This window comes from Taudactylus pleione, unplaced genomic scaffold (assembly GCF_031769625.1).
Source record: "Taudactylus pleione unplaced genomic scaffold, aTauple2 ptg000313l, whole genome shotgun sequence".
Taxonomy (NCBI): Eukaryota; Metazoa; Chordata; class Amphibia; order Anura; family Myobatrachidae; genus Taudactylus; species Taudactylus pleione.
In genome coordinates, this window is record NW_028284714.1 from 4,641,250 (window position 1) to 4,655,428 (window position 14,179).

General features: G+C 47.0%; 1 protein-coding gene across 1 annotated transcript in view; it reads right to left on the reverse strand.

The window, feature by feature from the left end:
- The window catches only part of LOC148510699 (solute carrier family 35 member F3-like), a 75,836-nt gene extending 65,115 nt beyond the window's left edge, over positions 1 to 10,721 (reverse strand). Inside the window, exon 1 of the mRNA XM_088442498.1 lies at positions 10,646 to 10,721. Coding sequence (XP_088298624.1) covers positions 10,646 to 10,721 — 76 coding nt within the window. The remainder of the gene's footprint in view (positions 1 to 10,645) is intronic.
- Positions 10,722 to 14,179: the final 3,458 nt, after the last annotated feature.

The following is a 14,179-nucleotide window of genomic DNA, read 5'->3' on the forward strand; positions in this document are numbered from 1 at the left end:
CCTGGTGTACAAGCGTGCATCTGTGACTATATGCTAATGCTAGTATCAGCCCTTCCCCTGGTGTACAAGCGTGCGTCAGTGACTATATGCTAATGCTACTATCAGCCCCTTCCCCTGGTGTACAAACATGCGATTGTGACTATATGCTAATGCTAGTATCAGCCCTTCCCCTGGTGTACAAGCGTGCGTCAGTGACTATATGCTAATGCTAGTATCAGCCCCTTCCCCTGGTGTATAAGCGTGCATCTGTGACTATATGCTAATGCTAGTAGTATCAGCCCTTCCCCTGGTGTACAAGCGTGCATCTGTGACTGTATGCTAATGCTAGTATCAGCCCTTCCCCTGGTGTACAAGCGTGCGTCAGTGACTATATGCTAATGCTACTATCAGCCCCTTCCCCTGGTGTACAAACATGCGATTGTGACTATATGCTAATGCTAGTATCAGCCCTTCCCCTGGTGTACAAGCGTGCGTCAGTGACTATATGCTAATGCTACTATCAGCCCCTTCCCCTGGTGTACAAACATGCGATTGTGACTATATGCTAATGCTAGTATCAGCCCTTCCCCTGGTGTAGAAGCGTGCGTCTGTGACTATATGCTAATGCTACTATCAGCCCCTTTCCCTGGTGCACAAGCGTGCGTCTGTGACTATAAGCTAATGCTACTATCAGCCCTTCCCCTGGTGTACAAGCGTGCGTCTGTGACTATATGCTAATGCTAGTATCAGCCCTTCCCCTGGTGTACAAGCGTGCGTCTGTGACTATATGCTAATGCTAGTATCAGCCGTTCCCCTGGTGTACAAACATGCGATTGTGAATATATGCTAATGCTAGTATCAGCCCTTCACAGCAAACTGACGCAAATCGCAAGAGCGTGAGGAGGGGGTGGGGCTAAATGACTCGGTTTCTATAATTGAGACCCACCCCCTCCATACGGAACGCGATTCACGGAAATTATGCCGTGATTCCCGCCATTTATCTCCACATCCTGCCCACTTCACTAGGAAGTGGGCGGGATGCAGGAGATCCGGATACTCTTCTGAGGGTGTGGGGGGCTCCCCGAAATTTCGGGAGCCTCCCAACACTTCCGAGAGAGTAGGTAAGTATGGACTATATGCTAATGATAATATCATTAGTATTATCCATATATCCATATCTATATTCGTCAGTATTATCCATAAAATAATAATAATAAAATGATTAATAAATAAAGTAAGATGTTTTAATTTAAAGTCCCTTGAGTGCCATCTTTTCTAAATACTATATATATATATATATATATATATATATGTATAATATATATATACTGTTTGTATATATATTTATATTTTGAAATATATATATCTACATATACATACGGATATATATATATATATATTTATATATATAAACATAAAATTGTTTTTCTATAGTTCCTGCTGTACCTATTTTTCCAGGAAAATAGCCCTGCATATTGCACTTAATGTTTGTTTTGTCTTTTACTGATTTTCTATTTTTGTCACTAAAGTAGAAATTTTTTATGTTTTACTACTTAAATTAATTTTGCCATTTAGATTACCTGCCACTTATTTTCCCAGTAAAGACAATAGAGGAGATGTGGTCAGTAGCCCAACCGTAGGGATTCCGGTGCTCATAATGCCGGCGCCGGAATCCTAACACTTGTCAGAATTCCGGCGCAGGCATCCCGACCACCGGAATCCCGAAAGTAAGTAGCGGGGTTGGGGGGAGGGTTAGCGTTAGGCACTAAGGGGAGGGTTAGGTTTAGGGTGCAGGGAGGGGGAGGTTTGGTTTAGGCACTGGGGGGGAGGTTATGGACAGGCATCGGGGAGGGTTATGGTAGGGAGAGGGAAAGGCTTAGAATACTGTACCCGTCCCCAATAGAAGGGTATTTTCTGGACAGGGCACTACCTGTATATCCGTCTGGACTGCACAGTTAGTAATAAACAGCACATTAATTTGCAATTCCTTTGACAGCATCAACTCTAAACCTCACCCTACAGTACATCTAATCTGGCGTGCCGAGGGGGGTGGGGCAGGTACTATTTACTCGGGCCTGTGGGAGGGGCACGGGTCCTGCAGCCCAAACCATTGCTGCCCAAACCCCCAACCCCCGCCACTCATCGACCGCCGCAGATACTTTACTTCGGGCCACCTTCCTGTAACTGGGCCCGGCAGAGTGTTGGCAGCCCTGCATCTAATAGCTTATACTAGACTTTGGGTTCTATCCAGGGTTGCCGACTTTTGATTTCTCCTCCCTGGGAGAAGCCTGGAGAGGAGAAGCAGGTGGGCGGAGTTGGGAGCGGGGCTGGTCGAGTTTTGTCATTAAGCCCCGCCCCCTCACTGGAATTACCCGCAACAGCCGGATATCTACAAGAGGAGGTGGGGCCTAATGACGAGATTCCCATAGAATTGCATCATTAGGCCCCGCCCCAATGCGCGAACCCGGTGATACACAGTAATATTTTCCCCATTCTGCCCACTTGACTAGGAAGTATGTAGAATTCGGGAGAAGTACCTACCCTTACCTGAAGAATCGGAAACCTCCCACGACTTCCGGGGGGGGGGGAGGGGTAGGCAAGTATGGTTCTATCCTATAAGGAATTTACATACAAAGTTTGAGTGGCCTATTTTTTTTAAAGTAGGTGCCACATTATTTACATATGGGGACTATTTATGATAAGGGTACTATAGCAGATATCAGAGATATCTGCAGTGGTCCTTCTGTTGGATCGCTAAAGCTGTGCCCTAATAGTTAACACCATTGGCCCTAATAGTTAACACCATTTTTAAATACAGTAGCATTAGCCTTTGTCACCTTCAGGCTGCATGACTGCACATTTTTCAGCTCACTCTCCACTAGCCTATACCCAACGGTCACGCATCCATTGTAGGCAAGTCAGGTCTGTACCCAGCAGTACAATAAAAAACATATGCTATTATTTTACAACAGTATTTAAACTTCACTAGGATGGGTTCTTATCAGAGTAGTTTGATAAATAGCTAAATAAAATAAAGTAAATTCTTATTGTTGCGAATGTTATATGCATCGATAAAAAATGATAGATAACATTTCTAATTCTTGAGGGTTTCTAACCACACTACTATGGAGGTAATTAGACTTCATACAATATCACACAGGATAGTTCATGAACATTATAAATCAGTGCTAGAGTATACCTTCCTACCAGAGACCTCAGATATATATAAAACACAGGATAGTTCATGAACATTATAAATCAGTGCTAGGGTATACCTTCCTACCAGAGACCTCTGATACAATATAACACCGGATAGTTCCTGAACCGTATAAATCAGTGCTAGGGTATACCTTCCTACCAGACACCTCAGATACAATATAACACAGGATAGTTCATGAACATTATAGATCAGTGCTAGGGTATACCTTCCTTCCAGACACCTCAGATACAATATAACACAGGATAGTTCATGAACCGCATAAATCAGTGCTAGGGTATACCTTCCTTCCAGACACCTCAGATACAATATCACACAGGATAGTTCATGAACATTATAGATCAGTGCTAGGGTATACCTCCCTCCCAGAGACCTCAGATATATATAACACAGGATAGTTAATGAACATTATAAATCAGTGCTAGGATATACCTTCCTACCAGAGACCTCTGATACAATATAACACCGGATAGTTCCTGAACCGTATAAATCAGTGCTAGGGTATACCTTCCTACCAGACACCTCAGATACAATATAACACAGGATAGTTCATGAACCGCATAAATCAGTGCTAGGGTATACCTTTCTACCAGAGACCTCTGATACAATATAACACAGGATAGTTCATGAACCGTATAAATCAGTGCTAGGGTATACCTTCCTACCAGAGACCTCAGATATATATAAAACACAGGATAGTTCATGAACATTATAGATCAGTGCTAGGGTATACCTTCCTACCAGAGACCTCAGATACAATATAACACAGGATAGTTCATGAACCGAATAAATCAGTGCTAGGGTATACCTTTCTACCAGAGACCTCAGATATATATAACACAGGATAGTTATGAACATTATAGATCAGTGCTAGGGTATACCTTCCTACCAGAGACCTCAGATACAATATAACACAGGATAGTTCATGAACCGAATAAATCAGTGCTAGGGTATACCTTTCTACCAGACACCTCAGATACAATATAACACAGGATAGTTCATGAACATTATAAATCAGTGCTAGGGTATACCTTTCTACCAGAGACCTCAGATACAAAATAACATTTGCCCCTTTGGTAACAGAAGCATTTTATCAGTGCCGATTGCTGCATGAAAGGTTTAGCTCCAAATGTTTTATATGCTCTACTTATGGAAATATTGTAGTATTTCAGGTCAAACCAAGCTAATTAATTAGATATTGCAACGCTACAAATAAATGGGCAGTGGAAAACATGCATGTAAACATTGTAGTCCTTCATCACACTTTTACACTGTTACAGCCCAATTGACATAAAACATGATGGGCGGGATGCATGATGCATTGCATTCGGGATGTGCCCCATCCCACCACACTTCGCATGCATGCAGGTGTTAATTACGCCGGTATGCATGAACAAAATCACAAAGGACAGCTCTCCTGGTAAGAGTTATCCTTTGCGAATAAGGGACTTCCGGGTCTGTGACCCAGGAGTCCCTCTGGCATTCCTCTGAGCAAGCACAGAAGGATGCACGTACCGCAGGGGGTGCTGGGAGTGATCGGATTGGATCCCTCTCACAGCACTCTCTGAATAGAGGCCCAAAGGCTTCTATAGGGTAACTCCATTTGTAGATGGCATTACCCACCACATCCAGCATTGCACTGAATTGAATCGAGCCCAATGAATGCTTAATGAAAAGTATCCTTTACTTTGTGGTATAGTATTAGTGAATAAATTAAATTTCACTCACCTACTCTATGGGAGCAGCAACACCGGGGTATATTTACTAAAGTGCGGGTTTTTAGAAGTGGAGATGTTGTCCATAGCAACCAATCAGATTCTACTTAATATTTATCAAGCTCCATCTAGAACAGTATAGCTAGAATCTAATTGGTTGCTATGGGCAACATCTCCACTTATAAAAACCCGCACTTTAGTAAATATACCCCACCTACTCTATTTGGGGGTCACATTATGGCAGCACCAGCACTCTCACTCACCTACTCTATTTGGGAGTCATACTATGGCAGTACCAGCACTCTCACTCACCTACTCTATTTGGGAGTCACACTATGGAAGCACAAGCACTCACTCACCTACTCTATTTGGGAGTCATACTACTGCAGCAGCAGCACTCTCACTCACCTATTCTATTTGGGAGTCACACTATGGCAGTACCAGCACTCTCACTCACCTACTCTATTTGGGAGTCACACTATGGCAGTACCAGCACTCTCACTCACCTACTCTATTTGGGAGTCACACTATAGCAGCACCAGCACTCTCACTCACCTACTCTATTTGGGGGTGACACTATAGCAGCACCAGCACTCTCACTCACCTACTCTATTTTGGGGTCACACTATAGCAGCACCAGCACTCTCACTCACCTACTCTATTTTGGGGTCACACTATAGCAGCACCAGCACTCTCACTCACCTACTCTATTTGGGGGTCACACTATGGCAGCACCAACACTCTCACTGACCTACTCTATTTGGCAGTCACACTATGACAACAGCAGCACTCTCACTCACCTACTCTATTTGGGGGTCACACTATGGCAGCAGCAGCAGCAGCACTCTCACTCACCTACTCTGGCGGTCACACTATGGCAACACCAGCACTCTCACTCACCTACTCTATTTGGGGGTCACACTGTGGCAGCACCAGGACTCTCACTCTCCTGCTCTATTTGGGGGTCACACTATGGTAGTGGCAGCACTCTCACTCACCTACTCTGTTTGGGGGTCACACTATGGCAGTGACAGCACTCTCACTCACCTACTCTGTTTGGGGGTCCCACTATGGCAGTGGCAGCAGCACTCTTACTCACCTACTCTGTTCGGGGGTCACACTATGGCAGCGGCAGCAGCACTCTCACTCTCCTACTCTATTTGGGGATTACACTTTGGCAGCGGCAGAACTCTCACTCACCTACAGTACTCTATTTGGGGGTCAAACTATGGTAGTGGCAGCACTCTCACTCACCTACTCTGTTTGGGGGTCACACTATGGCAGTGGCAGCACTCTCACTCACCTACTCTGTTTGGGGGTCCCACTATGGCAGTGGCAGCAGCACTCTTACTCACTTACTCTGTTTGGGGGTCACACTATGGCAGTGGCAGCACTCTCACTCACCTATTCTGTTTGGGGGTCCCACTATGGCAGTGGCAGCAGCACTCTTACTCACCTACTGTGTTTGGGGGTCACACTATGGCAGCAGCAGCACTCTCACTCACCTACTCTACTAGGGGGTCACATTATGGCAGCAGCAGCACTCTCACTCACCTACTCTGTTTGGGGGTTACACTTTGGCAGCAGCAGAACTCTCACTCACCTACAGTACTCTATTTGGGGGTCACACTATGGCAGTGGCAGCACTCTCACTCACCTACTCTGTTTGGGGGTCACACTATGGCAGTGGCAGCAGCACTCTTACTCACCTACTCTGTTTGGGGGTCACACTATGGCAGTGGCAGCACTCTCACTCACCTACTCTGTTTGGGGTCACACTATAGCAGCACCAGCACTCTCACTCACCTACTCTATTTGGGGGTCACACTATGGCAGCACCAACACTCTCACTGACCTACTCTATTTGGCAGTCACACTATGACAACAGCAGCACTCTCACTCACCTACTCTATTTGGGGGTCACACTATGGCAGTAGCAGCAGCAGCACTCTCACTCACCAACTCTGGCGGTCACACTATGGCAACACCAGCACTCTCACTCACCTACTCTATTTGGGGGTCACACTGTGGCAGCACCAGGACTCTCACTCTCCTGCTCTATTTGGGGGCCACACTATGGTAGTGGCAGCACTCTCACTCACCTACTCTGTTTGGGAGTCACACTATGGCAGTGACAGCACTCTCACTCACCTACTCTGTTTGGGGGTCCCACTATGGCAGTGGCAGCAGCACTCTTACTCACCAACTCTGTTCGGGGGTCACACTATGGCAGCGGCAGCAGCACTCTCACTCTCCTACTCTATTTGGGGATTACACTTTGGCAGCGGCAGAACTCTCACTCACCTACAGTACTCTATTTGGGGGTCAAACTATGGTAGTGGCAGCACTCTCACTCACCTACTCTGTTTGGGGGTCACACTATGGCAGTGGCAGCACTCTCACTCACCTACTCTGTTTGGGGGTCCCACTATGGCAGTGGCAGCAGCACTCTTACTCACTTACTCTGTTTGGGGGTCACACTATGGCAGTGGCAGCACTCTCACTCACCTATTCTGTTTGGGGGTCCCACTATGGCAGTGGCAGCAGCACTCTTACTCACCTACTCTGTTTGGGGGTCACACTATGGCAGCAGCAGCACTCTCACTCACCTACTCTACTAGGGGGTCACATTATGGCAGCAGCAGCACTCTCACTCACCTACTCTGTTTGGGGGTTACACTTTGGCAGCAGCAGAACTCTCACTCACCTACAGTACTCTATTTGGGGGTCACACTATGGCAGTGGCAGCACTCTCACTCACCTACTCTGTTTGGGGGTCACACTATGGCAGTGGCAGCAGCACTCTTACTCACCTACTCTGTTTGGGGGTCACACTATGGCAGTGGCAGCACTCTCACCTACTCTGTTTGGGGGTCACACTACGGCAGCGGCAGCAGCACTCTCACTCACATACTTTGTTTGGGGTTCACACTATGGCAGTGGCAGCAGCACTCTCACTCACCTACTCTGTTTGGGGGTCACACTATGGCAGTGGCAGCACTCTCACTCACCTACTCTGTTTGGGGGTCCCACTATGGCAGTGGCAGCAGCACTCTTACTCACTTACTCTGTTTGGGGGTCACACTATGGCAGTGGCAGCACTCTCACTCACCTATTCTGTTTGGGGGTCCCACTATGGCAGTGGCAGCAGCACTCTTACTCAAATACTCTGTTTGGGGGTCACACTATGGCAGCAGCAGCACTCTCACTCACCTACTCTACTAGGGGGTCACATTATGGCAGCAGCAGCACTCTCACTCACCTACTCTGTTTGGGGGTTACACTTTGGCAGCAGCAGAACTCTCACTCACCTACAGTACTCTATTTGGGGGTCACACTATGGCAGTGGCAGCACTCTCACTCACCTACTCTGTTTGGGGGTCACACTATGGCAGTGGCAGCAGCACTCTTACTCACCTACTCTGTTTGGGGGTCACACTATGGCAGTGGCAGCACTCTCACCTACTCTGTTTGGGGGTCACACTACGGCAGCGGCAGCAGCACTCTCACTCACATACTTTGTTTGGGGTTCACACTATGGCAGTGGCAGCAGCACTCTCACTCACCTACTCTGTTTGGGGGTCACACTATGGCAGTGGCAGCAGCACTCTCACTCACCTACTCTGTTTGGGGGTCACACTATGGCAGCAGCAGCAGCACTCTCACTCACATACTTTATTTGGGGGTCACACTATGGCAGTGGCAGCAGCACTCTCACTCACCTACTCTGTTTGGGGGTCACACTATGGCAGTGGCAGCACTCTCACTCACCTACTCTGTTTGGGGGTCCCACTATGGCAGTGGCAGCAGCACTCTTACTCACCTACTCTGTTTGGGGGTCACACTATGGCAGCGGCAGCAGCACTCTCACTCTCCTACTTTATTTGGGGGTCACACTATGGCAGCAGCAGCACTCTCACTCTCCTACTCTATTTGGGGATTACACTTTGGCAGCAGCAGAACTCTCACTCACCTACAGTACTCTAATTAGGGGTCACACTATGGCAGTGGCAGCAGCACTCTCACTCACCTACTCTATTTGGGAGTCACACTATGACAGCGGCAGCACTCTCACTCACCTACTCTATTTGGGGGTTACACTTTGGTAGCAGCAGAACTCTCACTCACCTACAGTACTCTAATTTGGGGTCACACTATGGTAGTGACAGCACTCTCACTCACCTACTCTGTTTGGGGGTCACACTATGGCAGTGGCAGCACTCTCACTCACCTACTCTGTTTGGGGGTCCCACTATGGCAGTGGCAGCAGCACTCTCACTCACCTACTCTACTAGGGGGTCACACTATGGCAGCAGCAGCAGCAGTCTCACTCACCTACTCTATTTGGGGGTTACACTTTGGTAGCAGCAGAACTCTCACTCACCTACAGTACTCTAATTAGGGGTCACATTATGGCGTGGCAGCACTCTCACTCACCTACTCTATTTGGGGATTACACTTTGGCAGCGGCAGAATTCTCACTCACCTACAGTACTCTATTTGGGGGTCACACTATGGCAGTGGCAGCAGCACTGTCACTCACCTACTCTATTTGGGAGTCACACTATGACAGCGGCAGCACTCTCACTCACCTACTCTATTTAGGGGACTCACACTGGCAGTGGCAGCACTCTCACTCACTTACTCTATTTGGCAGTCACACTATGACAGCGGCAGCACTCTCACTCACCTACTCTGTTACACCATGGCAGCGGCGGCAGCACTCTCACTAACCTACTCTATTTGGGAGTCACACTATGGCAGTAGCAGCAGCAGCACTCTCACTCACCAACTCTATTTGGGGGTCACACTATGGCAGCGGCAGAACTATCACTCACCTACTCTGTTTGGGGGTCACACTATGGCAGCACCAGCACTCTCACTCACCTACATTAATCTATTTGGGGGTCACACTATGGCAGTGGCAGCACTCTCACTCACCCACTTTACTTGGGGGTCACAATATGGCAGCAGCAGCACTCTCACTCACCCACTATATTTGGCAGTTACTCTATCTGGGGGTCACTCTATGACAGTGGCAGCACTCTCACTTACCTACTCTATTTGGGAGTCACACTATGGCAACGGCAGCACTCTCACTCACCTACTCTATTTGGGGGTCACGCTATGGCAGTGGCGGCTCTCTCACTCATCTGCTCTATTTGGGGGTCACTATGGCACTGGCAGCACTCTCACTCACCTACTCTATTTGGGGGTCAAACTATGACAGCGGCAGCACTCTCACTCACCTACTCTATTTGGGGGTCACTATGGCAGTGGCAGCACTCTCACTCACCTACTCTATTTGGTGGTCACAATATGGCAGTGGCAGCACTCTCACTCACCTACTCTATTTGGGGGTCACTATGGCAGTGGCAGCACTCTCACTCACCTACTCTATTTGGGAGTCACACTATGACAGCGGCAGCAGCACTCTCACTCACCTACTCTATTTGGTGGTCACATTATGGCAGTGGCAGCACTCTCACTCACCTACTCTATTTGGGGGTCACTATGACAGTGGCAGCACTCTCACTTACCTACTCTATCTGGGGGTCACACTATGGCAGTGGCGGCTCTCTCACTCATCTGCTCTATTTGGGGGTCACTATGACAGCGGCAGCACTCTCACTCACCTACTCTATTTGGGGGAGTCACACTGGCAGTGGCAGCACTCTCACTCACTTACTCTATTTTGTGGTCACAATATGGCAGTGGCAACACTCTCACTCACCTATATCTTCTGTTTCATTAATGATGTTAGAAGACGGAGGAGACGCAGCTGAAACTTTTGCAGATAGTATTTTCATGCTTTCTGCCTCCATAGATTAGAGTTAGGAATCGTGCCAGCCTTTTTCAACAGTGTCTTTTCAACTGTTTCTCTCACACAGCCGCTGTCTTTATGTTCTCCAATCTCTTTAATAAGAATGGATCAGTTACAGATTAATGGATTTAGTTAGTGTTCTTTTCTGCAAACAGCTTTGTTTATTGGGACAGAGCTCTTTGATTCACTCTTACTTTGCAGCAATCTTCTTCAGCCTCTGTCTACAGCAGGGCAATGTCCAACTCGCCTAACTAGCTCACATCTCCTCTGATCCTCACCCCAGCTCACCTTCTCCCTGATGATTTCCCCTCCACCCCAAATTGCAATTCCTCCATTCCCTGTTCACCCCTCCCAGCTCACTCCTCCCCTCCGTTTTCATCTCACCTCCTCCATTCCCTGATAAACTTATTCTCCTCTATCCCCAGGCCACCTGTACTCTCCCCCTAGTGTACCTTTTCTCCAATGTTTGCCTTTCCTCCTTTGGCTTACAGGATGCCTGTCATTTGATCTATAGATTAGGGCTTCTGAAACTGTAATATGAGCACTCATATTCACACAGAATTTAGAGGTTCTACCAAGAAATACTTGATATACATTCTCATACATCTTGGGATACTTGGAATAAATCCATTTATATTGTGTAAGGATCAATACAACAAATGCCCTGTATTCTCTATAAACTCCCTATCAGCAGATGTGAGATTGCAGGACCCCCACACTTAACCTTAATGCTTAAAGAAACAACCTATAAACTTAACTAAAAATAATGACACAGACACAGTAAATGCCATTAAAATTGGTCAACCATTTTATTAAAGTTAAATAATCAAATAAGTATGGTAGCAGAAAGAAAGAATGGCAAGCTGTTCAGCGACATTACGTCTAAAGCTAAACTAATGTCCACAACATGTGCATTAAACTCACTAACGTATTATCGTGGCACCATATAACAGCCTTCTTAAATACAATGTAACTTAACGTCTAAGAATAAAGACACAGACAACAGTGTTGGCGTTTAAATATTTTGCCAAATTTATTTTTGACAAATCATTAAATTTTAGACTATAAGTTAATACTAATATTGGTGATGGCACGAAAAAGAATGCACAGGACAATGACAACCAAACAGCTCAAACAAACACACACACAAGCCCAAGCATTGGTGATCAACTCTCTTTTACCTTCCACCACTGGTTCAGGTGGTAGAGCCATTTCCCGTCCAGGACAATTGGCTGTCGCCTTACTCCACTTTAATGAGAGTACACCTACTAAGCCTAATTATTAACATAAAGTAACTCCAAGTGTCGTTCTTTTCCGCAACCACCAAACCAACCATCATACATTCAATAAACGAAAAACAAAAAGAGGGAGGGTGGGAAAAACTGGAACAAAGAGGAAGATTTACATACACCACTCCATTAAATACTCTTAGACCACTCCCCATGAAACATTCATTGGCTGCATAAGAACAGCTAAACTTAAAGGGGCAATATCCAACACGTTATTAAACTGGCTACACTCAAAACACTTGTGGTTTAATGTCCCTCATGTGTACATGTCATCCTTTGGGCTTACTAAACTCACTAACGTGTATTATCATTAGGGGTGAGCGGGTTCGGATTTCTGAAATCCGAACCCCCCCGAGCCCCCCCGATCCGAGTCTGATCCGAGTCAGGCTCGACTTTTCCCGCCTGACTCGGATCTGAAATCGAGGCAAAACATCATCATCCCGCCTTCCGAGTCTCGCGGGTTTGGGATCCTATATAAGGTACCCGCGTCGGCGCCATTTTCTCACTCGGCTGTGGACAGTGAAGAGGGAGGGTGGGAGTTAGGGCTGTGTAGTGTAGTGTAGTGCTGCTGTTGTCCACTACTTCAAAGTCCATAGGGGCTGGCTGTGTTGTGCTGTGCTGCTGTTGTTAATAGGGGCTGTGTCCACTACTTCAAAGTCCATAGGGGCTGGCTGGACTGTGTTGTGCAGTCAGTTCTCCATAGGGGCTGTGTCCACTCCAAAGTCTTGTGCAGTGTCCCAGTCCTAAAGGAGTGCTGTAGTGTTGTCCAGGGGGTGCTCTGTCCATCAGGGGTGCTCCCCCCAAGTGCTAAAAAAATAATATATTTTCTGTGTTTGTGAATTGTGTGCGCAGTAGCCGCACGTGCATCAACAAAGTAGTGCCAAGCGTGCGCCTGTGTCATAAGTAAAGGGCCGGCTGGCTTGACCGTTAAAGGGTGCTGTAACCCCCGAAAGTACACTCCAGTCCAAACCAAAAAAAAATTATTTTCTGTGTTTGTGAATTGTGTGCGCAGTAGCCGCACGTGCATCAACAAAGTAGTGCCAAGCGTGCGCCTGTGTCATAAGTAAAGGGCCGGCTGGCTTGACCGTTAAGGGTGCTGTAACCCCCGAAAGTACACTCCAGTCCAAACCAAAAAAAAAATTATTTTCTGTGTTTGTGAATTGTGTGCGCAGTAGCCGCACGTGCATCAACAAAGTAGTGCCAAGCGTGCGCCTGTGTCATAAGTAAAGGGCCGGCTGGCTTGACCGTTAAAGGGTGCTGTAACCCCCAAAGTACACTCCAGTCCAAACCAAAAAAAAAATTATTTTCTGTGTTTGTGAATTGTGTGCGCAGTAGCCGCACGTGCATCAACAAAGTAGTGCCAAGCGTGCGCCTGTGTCATAAGTAAAGGGCCGGCTGGCTTGACCGTTAAAGGGTGCTGTAACCCCCGAAAGTACACTCCAGTCCAAACCAAAAAAAAATTATTTTCTGTGTTTGTGAATTGTGTGCGCAGTAGCCGCACGTGCATCAACAAAGTAGTGCCAAGCGTGCGCCTGTGTCATAAGTAAAGGGCCGGCTGGCTTGACCGTTAAAGGGTGCTGTAACCCCCGAAAGTACACTCCAGTCCAAACCAAAAAAAAATTATTTTCTGTGTTTGTGAATTGTGTGCGCAGTAGCCGCACGTGCATCAACAAAGTAGTGCCAAGCGTGCGCCTGTGTCATAAGTAAAGGGCCGGCTGGCTTGACCGTTAAGGGTGCTGTAACCCCCGAAAGTACACTCCAGTCCAAACCAAAAAAAAAATTATTTTCTGTGTTTGTGAATTGTGTGCGCAGTAGCCGCACGTGCATCAACAAAGTAGTGCCAAGCGTGCGCCTGTGTCATAAGTAAAGGGCCGGCTGGCTTGACCGTTAAAGGGTGCTGTAACCCCCGAAAGTACACTCCAGTCCAAACCAAAAAAAAATTATTTTCTGTGTTTGTGAATTGTGTGCGCAGTAGCCGCACGTGCATCAACAAAGTAGTGCCAAGCGTGCGCCTGTGTCATAAGTAACAGGCCGGCTGGCTTGACCGTTAAAGGGTGCTGTAACCCCCGAAAGTACACTCCAGTCCAAACCAAAAAAAAATTATTTTCTGTGTTTGTGAATTGTGTGCGCAGTAGCCGCACGTGCATCAACAAAG